Source organism: Thalassophryne amazonica, chromosome 11 (assembly GCF_902500255.1).
Source record: "Thalassophryne amazonica chromosome 11, fThaAma1.1, whole genome shotgun sequence".
In the NCBI taxonomy this organism is placed as follows: Eukaryota; Metazoa; Chordata; class Actinopteri; order Batrachoidiformes; family Batrachoididae; genus Thalassophryne; species Thalassophryne amazonica.
This window is the reverse complement of record NC_047113.1, coordinates 69,982,674-69,995,750: the sequence shown is the minus strand read 5'-3', so window position 1 is coordinate 69,995,750 and position 13,077 is coordinate 69,982,674. Positions and strand designations below refer to the sequence as shown.

At 40.8% G+C, this 13,077-nt stretch overlaps 1 protein-coding gene across 2 annotated transcripts in view; it reads right to left on the bottom strand.

The window, feature by feature from the left end:
• pdgfc (platelet derived growth factor c) overlaps positions 1-2,274 on the bottom strand; it is a 170,114-nt gene extending 167,840 nt beyond the window's left edge. For both annotated transcript variants that reach the window (XM_034182108.1, XM_034182109.1), the window contains exon 1: positions 2,003-2,274. In XM_034182108.1, the coding sequence (XP_034037999.1) occupies positions 2,003-2,114 (112 nt within the window). In that variant the 5' untranslated portion in view covers positions 2,115-2,274. The remainder of the gene's footprint in view (positions 1-2,002) is intronic.
• Positions 2,275-13,077: the final 10,803 nt, after the last annotated feature.

Here is a 13,077-nt window from a genome sequence, read left to right as displayed (position 1 = left end):
AATTCAGTATCTCAGAAAATTAGAATATTACTTAAGAGTAATACAAAAAAAAAAAAAGATTTTTAGAAATGTTGGCCAACTGAAAAGTATGAACATGAAAAGTATGAGCATGTACAGCACTCAATACGGAGTTGGGGCTCCTTTTGCCTGAATTACTGCAGCAATGCGGCATGGCATGGAGTCGATCTGTCTGTGGCACTGCTCAGGAGGTATGAGAGCCCAGGTTGCTCTGATAGTGGCCTTCAGATCTTCTCCATTGTTGGGTCTGGCGTGTCACATCTTCTCTTCACAATACCCCATAGATTTTCTATAGGCTTAAGGTCAGGTGAGTTTGCTGGCCAATTAAGAACAGGGATACCATCGTCCTTAAACCAGGTAATGGTAGCTTTGGCACTGTGTGCAGGTGCCAAGTCCTGTTGGAAAATGAAATCTGCATCTCCATAAAGTTGGTCAGCAGCAGTAAGCATGAAGTACTCTACAACTTCCTGGTAGATGGCTGCGTTGATGGTGGACCTCGGAAAACACAGTGGACCAACACCAGCAGATGACATGGCACCCCAAACCATCACTGACTGTGGAAACTTTACACTGGACCTCAAGCAACGTGGATTCTGTGCCTCTCCTCTCTTCCTCCAGACTCTGGGACCATGATTTCCAAAGGAAATGCAAAATTTACTTTCATCAGAGAACATAACTTTGGACCACTCAGCAGCAGTCCAGTCCTTTTTGTCTTTAGCCCAGGCAAGACATCAAGTCAGCAGTCTTCTCCATGACTGTGTAGCCTCCAGAACTAGACTGAGAGACCAGTTAATTGAGTTAATTAGCTGGTTAGAGTGTGCCACCAGGTGTCTTCAATACTGAACCTTTTCATAATATTCTAATTTTCTGAGATACTGAATTTGGGGTTTTCATTGGTTGTCAGTTATAATCATCAAAATTAAAAAGAAATAAACACTTGAAATATGTGGAATGAATGTATACATTATACAAGTTTCACTTTTTGAATGGAATTAGTGAAATCAATTACCTAAATCAATCAACGTTTTCATGATATTCTAATTATATGACCAGCACCTGTAAGAATTGATTCCAGCTTATTTGATCCATTGGAACTGTAAATTATAATTAATGCCTCTTGTCAATGTCTGCATGCTCTTATTCCTGACAGTTCCATGTTGCAAACTCATGTGTATCCACAACCCAGTCTCAAAGTAGTTCATGAGACTGAGTTACGAAACATCCATTAATCTATGAGTTTGTGATGGGGGTACGAAAATGGGCCGTTTTTCGTAAAGGGGGCACAAATTCATTGAGTGACAGGGGGCACAAAATGTAAATGAAAAACATGTGGTGGAGGTAATAAAAAAAAGTCAGTGAACTACAAATTCAAAATGTGTCTATGAAATGCATAAATTTGACATGGCAGATAATCAGATCTCAAAAATGACCTCATGCTGCGAAGTTGTGCCTTTTGCCACACACACGTGTGCGCGCTCCTCCACAACAAAGAAACTGATTGCCAAATTGTCCTTAATGGCAACAAGTTATTTTAGGTTAATTATTTAGTTATCCACGTAATGTCAGGATCCCAGTCTGCTCCAGCCTCGCGGGGACGCGCCGTTAAAACACGGACTAAATGGAATTTCTGAACTTGATAGCACTTCAGCGGAGTTCAAGTAAATTACATCCCCCGGAGCGACTCAGGCTGGATGAATGGAGCCCCTTTTCATGATCACAAGGAAAACTTCCCCCGAGGGACGCGGAATTTCAGAGGGTTCTCCCCCACCCCACTCCACCCCTCTGTTAAACATCCAACCGCAAACTTTCAAAGGTAAAAAGGTAATTTTGCACTTCCTATATCCAGGACAACTTCGTCAAAGACACGCAAGCATTCAGCAAAAAGTGCATTCTTCAAAGAAAGAAAAGCAATAGTGTTTGCAACTTGAAAAATCCACTTTTGCGCAAAACAAAAAAGGCGCATCATTTAACAGCACAAACTCACCGTTTTGCTCTTTTACGCTTGGAAGGTGAAACTTGCTGACATGACTCGATTCAGCCTCACAGCCATAGTGTCGGAGAAGCGATGCAAGGAGGAATAATAATGGAAGGATCATTTGGATGAGTGGAGGGCGATCACACAAGCGCTGTAGACGGGATGGTTTGGATCACCACGCGCGGTCGTCGTTCACAGGGCACCGGTGCTGTTTTGGACACATTTGGAGATGATAGACGCAGAGTAGAATCCACATAATCTTGATGGCGAGCCCAGTCTGTGTGAAAAATGGGAATTTTATACTTTCCAAATCCTCTCCACACCGTCCAGACTGATGGCCGCCGCGCAGCGCAGGCGCGCACCTGTTGAAGTTGGAGGAAAATAAAATAAAATAAAAGTTTGGCTTTGACTTTAAATCCTAGTTCGGCGCGTAAAAGCGCTCAGCACAGGCGCATCATCGAACACGCCGGTTAGAAAGTAGAGATGCATTCTGGTTGAAGAAGGCGCGTTCTTGGATAAATCCCCGCAGTTTTTTACGCATTACAGCAAAACCCCACACGGAGGGTCCAGCAACCTGATACACACAAAGTATTCGCTCCACCAGGACAAGTGCTGTTGTCTGGCGACGTCTTAAATTCTAACTCGGTGGAGACTGAGATAAAGTATCACTGGGTTTTTGGAGACTGACGGCACAACAGGTGCTACGCATAAAGTACAACTTCCCACAGGAGGAAACTCCCTGTTTATTAACTATTCCGCTGCTGCTTGGTCCAATGACTGAGTCCGTTTTAGTTTAAAATTGGCAAAAATGATGATTCCATACGCACATGGAAAAAAAAATGCAAGCATCCTGACTTAATGTAACTTTTAGATTGTTTTAAATGAGTATTATTACAACCCCTGGCAAAAATTATGGAATCACCGGCCTCAGAGGATGTTCATTCAGTTGTTTAATTTTGTAGAAAAAAAGCAGATCACAGACATGACACAAAACTAAAGTCATTTCAAATGGCAACTTTCTGGCTTTAAGAAACACTATAAGAAATCAAGAAAAAAAGATTGTGGCAGTCAGTAACGGTTACTTTTTTAGACCAAGCAGAGGAAAAAAAATATGGAATCACTCAATTCTGAGGAAAAAATTATGGAATCACCCTGTAAATTTTCATCCCCCGAATTAACACCTGCATCAAATCAGATCTGCTCATTGACATTGACCCTATGCCATGACATTGACCCTATGTGTCTTTTTGCAAGGAATGTTTTTGCAGTTTTTGCTCTATGGCAAGATGCATTATCATCTTGAAAAATGATTTCATCATCCCCAAACATCCTTTCAATTGTCCAAAATATCAACATAAACTTGTGCATTTATTGATGATGTAATGACAGCCATCTCCCCAGTGCCTTTACCTGACATGCAACCCCATATCATCAATGACTGTGGAAATTTACATGTTCTGTTCAGGCAGTCATCTTTATAAATCTCATTGGAAAGGCACCAAACAAAAGTTCCAGCATCATCACCTTGCCCAATGCAGATTCGAGATTCATCACTGAATATGACTTTCATCCAGTCATCCACAGTCCACAATTGCTTTTCCTTAGCCCATTGTAACCTTGTTTTTTTCTGTTTAGGTGTTAATGATGCCTTTCGTTTAGCTTTTCTGTATGTAAATCCCATTTCCTTTAGGCGGTTTCTTACAGTTCGGTCACAGACGTTGACTCCAGTTTCCTCCCATCCGTTCCTCATTTGTTTTGTTGTACATTTTTCGATTTTTGAGACATATTGCTTTAAGTTTTCTGTCTTGACACTTTGATGTCTTCCTTGGTCTACCAGTATGTTTGCCTTTAACAACCTTCCCATGTTGTTTGTATTTGGTCCAGAGTTTAGACACAGCTGACTGTGAACAACCAACATCTTTTGCAACATTGCGTGATGATTTACTCTCTTTTAAGAGTTTGATAATCCTCTCCTTTGTTTCAATTGACATCTCTCGTGTTGGAGCCATGATTCATGTCAGTCCACTTGGTGCAACAGCTCTCCAAGGTGTGATCACTCCTTTTTAGATGCAGACTAATGAGCAGATCTGATATGATGCAGGTGTTAGTTTTGGGGATGAAAATTTACAGGGTGATTCCATAATTTTTTCCTCAGAATTGAGTGATTCCATATTTTTTTCCTCTGCTTGGTCTAAAAAAGTAACCGTTACTGACTGCCACAATCTTTTTTTCTTGATTTCTTATAGTGTTTCTTAAAGCCAGAAAGTTGCCATTTGAAATGACTTTAGTTTTGTGTCATGTCTGTGATCTGCTTTTTTTTCTACAAAATTAAACAACTGAATGAACATCCTCCGAGGCTGGTGATTCCATAATTTTTGCCAGGGGTTGTATTTTGGGAAAATGTGATTGACGCCCCAGCATTTGGCTGAACGGCGAGGACGGGATGTTTTGCATCATATAGCTATTTCAGAAACCAGCAAGCGTTCTTAGTAAAATGCACCCCTTCATCAAGGTCCCAATTGTACCTTTACTCTCAATGTTAAATTATTTCTAAAAATTCCAAGGCCCAACTCCCCAACTCAAGATGGAAAACAGTAAACTGCCCCTTCTGGCACTAACATTTTCTCACATTCCTCATTTTTACCAGTTCCAATCTAATATTTATAATCTAGGCGCAGGCTAAATAAGAGATGTTGTTTAAACTGGTAACAGCAATTAAGATAATGATGGTTTGTTTTTTTTTTCCTTTGGGAATACCTTTTGCATTCCACTGCAATGTTTTGATTTTCATGCAAAATGCATGCGTTTATACAAATGACTGTATCCATTTATTTTTTGCTCACCACAGTAGAGCTGAGATACTCGTATACATCTCACAAACTAACAAAGTGACATAAGAACAAGTACAATCCTCTACAGTGTGTCAGGTCAGGTTTGGAAAGCATGTGTTGTTGCCACTCTTTGTGCCATCTATCACCACACAAAACTGCTTTGGGTCCCAAATGGGAACCACTCAGGTAGGCCCCAGTGGTTCTCTCCAAGATTAAACACCTTTCTGTGACAGGCAGGTGTTACATAGGTTTTCATACTAAAGGACACCCATATAATCCACAATGGCTGGACATGAGTTGTAGGTAGGCTGGATGTTAGTTGGATTTTGATAGGACATAGCCTGGATATTGCTTGGAGGTCAGTTGGAAGTTGCTTGCACATTGTTAGCATGTCAGATGGCTGTAGTTTTGACATTTGACTGGATATTGGACAGACATAGGTGGATTGTTGGATGGACATTGGTTAGCTGTAGGTTGTACTTAAGCTGGACTTTGGGTGGATACTGGTTGCATGCATGTTGGACATTGACTGGTGTTGTTTGAAGGTAGGGTGAACCATGGTTGATGTTGGGAAGATGCTATGATTTCTCACACAAAGGCTGGCCACAACTGCAGGACTCCGACATAAAAGGGTAGGTTCAGAACCCTGTAGTTAAATAACCCTGGTTAAATAAAAAATAAATGACACCCGAGGGATTTGAACCTGCAATTTACAAAAGCTCTGATTAACAGAAGGAAACTTTACCACTGCATTACAATTGCTGTCTTATAACAGGAGCAGGGAATGCTTAAAATAAACAAGGAGATAAACCTGTTTTCAAAAAAGAGAAATTAGATGATGGACATGCGTGTCTGGCTGGCCTGCAGCCTGCCGAGGTGCAATGTGTCTGGCCGCTGCAGCCCGGTGCAAAGGCAAAAGATGTTTTATGTATTTCCATGTGAGGACAGCAGGCAGACACCCGTGCCTGACAGAGGAATGTTGTAAGTTCATGTTTTTCAAAACATGGTACATGTTCCCCAGCTGGGAGATGTCCAGGAGCACACATCTCAACAGCAGCTGCTGTTGGTAGCCACGCCCCCTTGTCCGTTCAGTGCACAGACTAACATGTCACTCTCTGTTTCTGTGTTATGTGGTCATTCATTTTAGTTATTTGTTATGTAATTGCGTATGTAGGTATTGTTATAATTATTTATATACCTGTCCTGGTGGTGGTCTCTGTTTGTAATGTGACACGTCGTGTGCACTGATCCGTCATTTCCAGCTGTCAGTTTTCTGTGATCAGCTGACAGCCACCTCCCGTGCTGTGTGCGCTCAGACATGGCTGTCTGGCTCCCATATGATCATGTCTGTACATTCTTATCAGCATTTTATGCAAGTGTGCCTCCCCTGCATGTCAAATGTGTAGGGGGAGCGGGGGATGGGGTGCGAAACACGCACACGTGTGTTGTTTTTGCAACGCCACACTTCTGGGGACGCAAATTTCACATCCAGCTTGAAAGTGATCGTGTGATCACTGTTTTCGTTCTGACAGCGTCAATGGCCACACGTTTTCTAAGTGTCCAATGAGCAGTGTTGGATGTGTGTCACCTGGAATTTGGCCAACACCTGCCACAAGAGGAATCAAATGGGCTCTCACAGGGCACACTCTGTCGTTCAGCTGCTGGTGTGCGCGAATAATTGTAGCGACAGGTGTACGAGGCATTGGAGGCAGCTCCAATTTTTCACAAATGGCATGCAATTCCTCTTTTGTGCGCTAGTCAGCTTCAGTCGTGTTATGTGTGAAGGTGCCCTTAGATATCAGTCGGACAAAGGGTCAACTTTATTTGCACACTGACTGGGCGTTCATTTGTTGGTTGTTGATTGGGCATAGATTAGAGATTGGTTGAATGTCAATTGGACATATTGGTAGTATGAAGAAATTATAGACCTCATTGTAATACAGTTGTGAGTCTCATTCATCAAGTGGAAAAAAAAGCAGTAAATAATATTTTAGTTTGTCTCACTGTTTGTGTTTGTCTTATTTGGTAAAAGAATGTGTCAAATAGTTGGTCTAACCTTACGTATATATCCATCAATGTACACAAACTATTTCTTAGACATGATCATTTATAGCACTCTTGGAATTTCAGGAAAGATTTTTCTTAAATAAAAGAAATATTTTTAATATTTAATCCTGTTTCAAAATCAATTTTCCACTATGTCCATTTTTTTGTCAGTACACATAAAACATATTTTACTTCATATGTATTTTATTCATTCATTGGACCATAAACTTTTATTCCTCATCGCGGTCCAACACATTTCTAATGCTAAACCAATGAGGCACATCAAGTTTTGCATGATTCAAAAGGACATTTCAGAAGAAAATGTGTGAAACAGGCTTGTTTTAAGTACAGAATGATTGTTTCCCATTGATTTTTTTTTCCTACCTCAGAGAACTGAAAGATAAATCTAGACTGGTATAAGAGTTTTTAAAACACTGTTGTGTGTTCTTTCTAAACAAATCTGTGGACGGAAATGTTTAAGAGCTTCTCAATTTGTCATATCAAAGCAGAGACACCGCTTAGAACAATACTCCCTCCTGTTTCCAATTTCCTTTCTCCCCTGCACAATGTTGCACCTCGTCAGCAGCGTTTCATGTGGTTCCTCCCATCCTATTGTTGGCAGAATCCACCAGTGGTTCCCCCCGCTGAGGGGTTCGACTGCTGCAGTAGTCCAGACTCAACAATCAAAGAGAGATGGAGACATCTTGAACCCATTGGGTCAGACACATGATGCAATGCTGCAGCAATTTACCCCCAGTCTCACATAGCTCAGAAAGCACCACCTCAAAGGAAGTGTGGGGCGGTGATCCCAAGGTATGAAGGAAAGTTTTGTGGTTTTAATCAAAGTTAATGGCTGGGAAAAGAAGGCATGGGGCAATGATGCATATGTGCAGAAGGACATGCACTGCAGAGGTTCTCCCATGTCTTCTGTAAGGGCCAAAGCCCTTTGTGTAAAGGAGAGTATCACATTCCAAGCCTGCAATGGCCTGCAGCAGATGTCAGCACTTTGCATTGTAGAATCCCACACGCTCACCTCTTGAGGGTTCATCTGTAAAAGCCGGGTATTTTGTCTGGTTGTCCACATTTGATTGCTACTTCCATGGTGGTCTTGAGAAATGTGGCGTCTTTGATACAAAGAAATATAACAAACAGAGGAAATTAGAAACAAGGCAGACCTTTTGGGTCATAGCTAACCCATGGAGTCTCACGGCAGCTCGCCAGCGAGGACAGCTCTCTGTACACTGAGCGCACTGAGAAATGTATATGCCATCGCTGACTCCCGGCTAAATCCCATTAGACACGTTTGCCTTTGCGAGGCACACACACTGTCAAACAAACAAATGTCCTTCTCCGATCAGTCTGCGTTCCACAGCACATCTGTCACAGTGAAGCACGTTTTGTTCCAGGTGAAATGCAGTATAACATCAGGGGAGTGGACATGTTTGGTAAATCCAAGTGGAAAAGAATGAAAAAGACCTTTGAGATTACTTTACTATTTGAACCCCCTGCAGCTGCTGCTTTCTCTGTGTGGTCCTGAGAGACGTTCTGAGTGAACAGTGGGAGACAAGCCAGCAGAAGAATTTAGAAAGAAATGACTCACACGCTTCCCAGAATTGATTGCGGTTCAGTCTGTTTTACAGTTATTGTTATGTCTGATCAGATGTTATTATTGACATGTTTGCATGAAGGTGAAGGTATAATCAGATCCTAATGTTGCACAGATGATGAGGTGAGATGTGGAAAGTTTGACATCATGTTCATTAGTTACTGCTGGATTTCAGTAAAGGTTTGGCTTTGAAACCAGAGCCCCCTGGTGGTGCCCCTCAAGTCTACAGTCAACTCAACACTTTCCAGCACTTGTTGATGCTCACTGCAAATCCAGTGGGGTATTTCTTACTGGTTCAATTCCATTCCAATCAAGTTAAGGGAAATGTAATCACATCATAATTCATGTACGTATGTTCCAGAAAAGCCAAAAACCTAATCCTCTTCATGGTCATAAATGGCTGGAGTGTCACATTTCTAAATGAATCAACCTGTGCAAACAACCATGGGGGACTGATGCTCGGGCTTGACAGTGCTGAAGACCAGGGACCCCAAGTCACATGGGCTTGGCACATTTTTCTTCATAAAAATGTTATGGTGACTCACAGGAAAAAGAAGGAATCATTGTGGCACAACATGCTTCTCAAGAACAGGAACATTGATATTTTGAAAAGAAGTACCACATAATAAAAGACAAAATAAAAACTATCAACACTAGCAACCAACAATGCACACAAACAACTGCTATTATAACACTGGGATGTGAGGCACCTTAGATCATGGTTTTAGGGCCCTTCCAGAAAGATTGTTTCATTAACTTCAGCTCATGAAAAATGCGAGCAAAAACAAATGTGTTGCATTTCTATTTTTGTTCAGTATATATATATATATATGTTGTGTGTGTGTGTGTGTGTGTGTGTGTGTGTGTGTGTGTGTGTGTGTGTGTGTGTGTGTGTGTGTGTGTGTGTGTGTGTGTGTGTGTGTGTGTGCAGCAGCTCCAATCACTGGGAACTGTCAATGGCAGAGGTGCATTCAAGATTATATTTGTAAAATAAAATCACTCACCAGTTAACCCTCTGGGGTCTATGGATGTTTCAGTGCACTAAACTGTGCCTTTATCATATTTATATTAATAGATCAGTGACAGAATGTCACAGAGACTTCTTTCACCGACTTCCCGAAATGACAGCGTCATAGTGTCACCTCTCATATCAATACCTGTTGAAGATTATCTTTGAGTCACAGCCAGGGCCAGGGATGTGTTCACATGAGTTGGTGTCTCTCTGCCTGCTAGAGGCTGCAGCCAGAGTGCAGTGTTTCCTTGGAAGCATTCACATGCCACTAAATGCTCATAAATGCAAAAGAAATGGTCTTGACAGCCTGAAAACAAATGACTTTTTTTTTTTTTAACCCTACATACAAAATAAAATTGCTGTGGGGGGAAAAAAAATGATATTTTTTCTCAAAGATTGACGAGATTTATTTATTTATTTTTCACTGTGGAGAATATATTTTTTGAGGGGGTTTTCACATTGCATCACTGAAGGATATTTATGGCCAATTCTGGATAGAGTGAAGACAGAACAGAACTAGCTTTAAAGATCTAAAACATTTTCTATACACACAAAATACCTATGTCTCTCAAATATTGTTCACAAATCTGTCTAAATCTGTGTTAGTGAGCACTTCTCCTTTGCTGAGATAATCCATTCCACCTGACAGGTGTGACATATCAAGATGCTGATTAGACAGCATGGTTATTGCAAGGTGTGCCTTAGGCTGGCCGCAATAAAAGGCCACTCTGAAATGTGCAGTGTCGCTTTATTGGAGGGGTCAGAAAACCAGTCAGTATCTAGTGTGACCACCATTTGCCTCACACAATGCAACAGTAGGAGCTGTGAACAACATTGTGAATAATATTTGAGAGAAATTGGTGTTTTGTGATATAGAAAATGTTTTAGATCTTTGAGTTCAGCTCATGAAAAATGGGAGCTAAAACAAAAGTGCTGCTTTTATATTTTTGTTCAGGCAGAGCAACCGCTGTCTCTTGCTGCTGCAAAATGACCAATCTGATTGGAAATGAATGGCAAGTCACCACTTTGCCACTGTTGCTCGCTACTGCGTGTATTTTTCCACTTTTTTTTTTTTTTTTTTTTGAGAATATAAATTTGTCTTGTTTGGTCACAATTGCATTCAGTCATTCATCACTGGGACGTGATTATCTCTACAATATAATGTAATACTAATACCCCCATCACACATACGGCGATTGAGGCCGAATGGCATCAGAATGACACATCTGGGTACAGTTGGGAAGTATTGAGGTGCAGTCTGAAGACCAACAGACGGCAGTCTCTGAGCAGTCTACATAGTTTGTCCCATTTGCTCGGCTATCTCGAGTGTGTTACACATGTTCAAAACACTCTTGGCGCCACCGAAATGGGATGCACATCTGACAGCGCTCTATGTGCAGTTTTTGTGTCATCTGATTGCAGTCTCCATACTCTGACGGCATCAAAACAGCATCTGAAGTGATCTGATCGCGGTTGATTGAGCTCTGAGATGGATCAGTCACAGCAAAAGCCTGCCGGCACGTTGTGCCACATTTGTCCACCTCCACTGGACCCCAACCAGGGAGGGAAAAGGAAATGTTGATATGTAATAACATGTATGTGGCATGCATTCATCATGTACAGTGGGTGTGAACAGCACAGATACTTATTAATGAAGGAGACGCGGCCGACTTTCATTTTGCGGCATAAAACGGCCTGATGGAGGAAGAGGAGACTCAAGTCACAGTAGATTAGAACCGGCAGCCACAGACAATTAATGGATTTAACCTGCCACCAGACTGATACAGGACAAACAGCCAATGTTTTCGTGGACTGAAGATGATCTCAGTGAAACGTAAGACTTTATTTTTACTACGTGTGTGAATGGTTTTAATATTAAATAATATGTCAAAGATAGTCAAACAAACTATCAAACTATTTTATTTTTTATTTTTTTATCAGTTGATTATGACCAAAGAGCTGGCAAAAAAATAAACCAACAATTTAGAATCTCCACCCAAATGTAGAAATCGCCTGTATTTATTTATTTTATAATCACCGTTCTGTGTTTTGAACTCTGCCAATATTGTCACCGTAGTCAGACTGAAGGTTTTACTCCAGTGTTTAGTCTCTCTCACTGTCATCCAAATAAAGCTCAAAACCATAAGACTGTATTTCACACAGCTTCTTCAGAATCACCTTCAGACTGGACTTAGATAAAAAAAAGCTCCACACTAGAAACAAAATACAAAAAAAAAACAAAAAAACAAAAAAACATCTGGAAACAGCTTGATCTCCGCTGTGTTTACAACTGATTTGGGTTTGAATCAGCAGGTGCCGTTCTTGTGATGGCGTAGTGACAATATGGTCGCAGCTGAGGGCTGAAACTTGTGCACTTATCAACGTTCATTGTTCAAGATTTTTTTAAATATCATTTCATCATTTTTAGTGATTATTTGTGCACATTTTTTGGTGTCACCTACACTTTAAACTTGTCATTACAAGTGGTGAAAATGAGAAGACATAAGTTCAATTAACTTAATGGGGCTATCATTATTTACAGTGTACATTTTATTTATTTTAACATAAAAAAATACGCTGTAAATTACCAAAAATTAACTTACAATAATGAACAGAGATATCACAGAAATATCATTGCAATAAGACAAACCTTCACATCAGAAGAAATGTGACAACATGCTGGTGTCGCTGACCGAACAGTCCCCCCTAAAAATTGGTCTCCCCTGCCTTGATTGTGCATGCGTCATTTCGGAGCGTCAGCATGATCCACCGATTATCATCTTGTTTCTGCTTAAAACTGCACTCCAGTCATCATCTGTCTCAGCGACAGATATCTGAAGCTTTTGTACAACAATCGTTTCCACATCAAGTCACCATTATTTTCGTAAGAAAGACGGCGGACCGATCGGAGCAGATGTCTGCCGTGCAGCTGCGCCTACATCATTTTGGTACGTCAGTAGAGAAATGAGACAATTATCGCCTCGTTTCTGTTTAAAACTGACTTTAGAATGATTTAAGAGGTTTTACGTTGTCATCTGATGGTTAATAATAACATTATTCCCTTTGATCACTTTGAGTGTCAGTCTCAGATGTGCTGCTGTGGTCCCAAATGACACATGTGCAGTGAAGGCAGGGCAGACCAATTTTTAGGGAGGATGGGTCAGTTTGCGACAGCGCCACTGAAATGTGCGTAAGAGTACTCGTGAATGTTTATAGGATTTGTTCGTACCTAAGAACAAATTCTGGATAGGAAAACATTCATGAATGCCACAATCTTTAGAAAAACTTCGTAAGCAGGACTTAGGAACAGATTTGTTCTTGAGAACAGCCCATTGTTATTATTAACTATTATTATTATTATTATTATTATTATAGCATTTTGTCTTCTTTCAAATACAAACCTGGGATTATAAATGTAAATCTATTTCTCTGTACCTGTGCAGGTCTGCTGTTCCAAATGGTGTTATTGCTCTGTTACTCTGTGCATAAGTCAGATAATTAAGCCCTTTAAAAGACTTTCAGTCTTTCATGCTCCATTACCTGATGTGAAATCGTAAAGTTAATCTTATGCGTATACACAACATCAGAT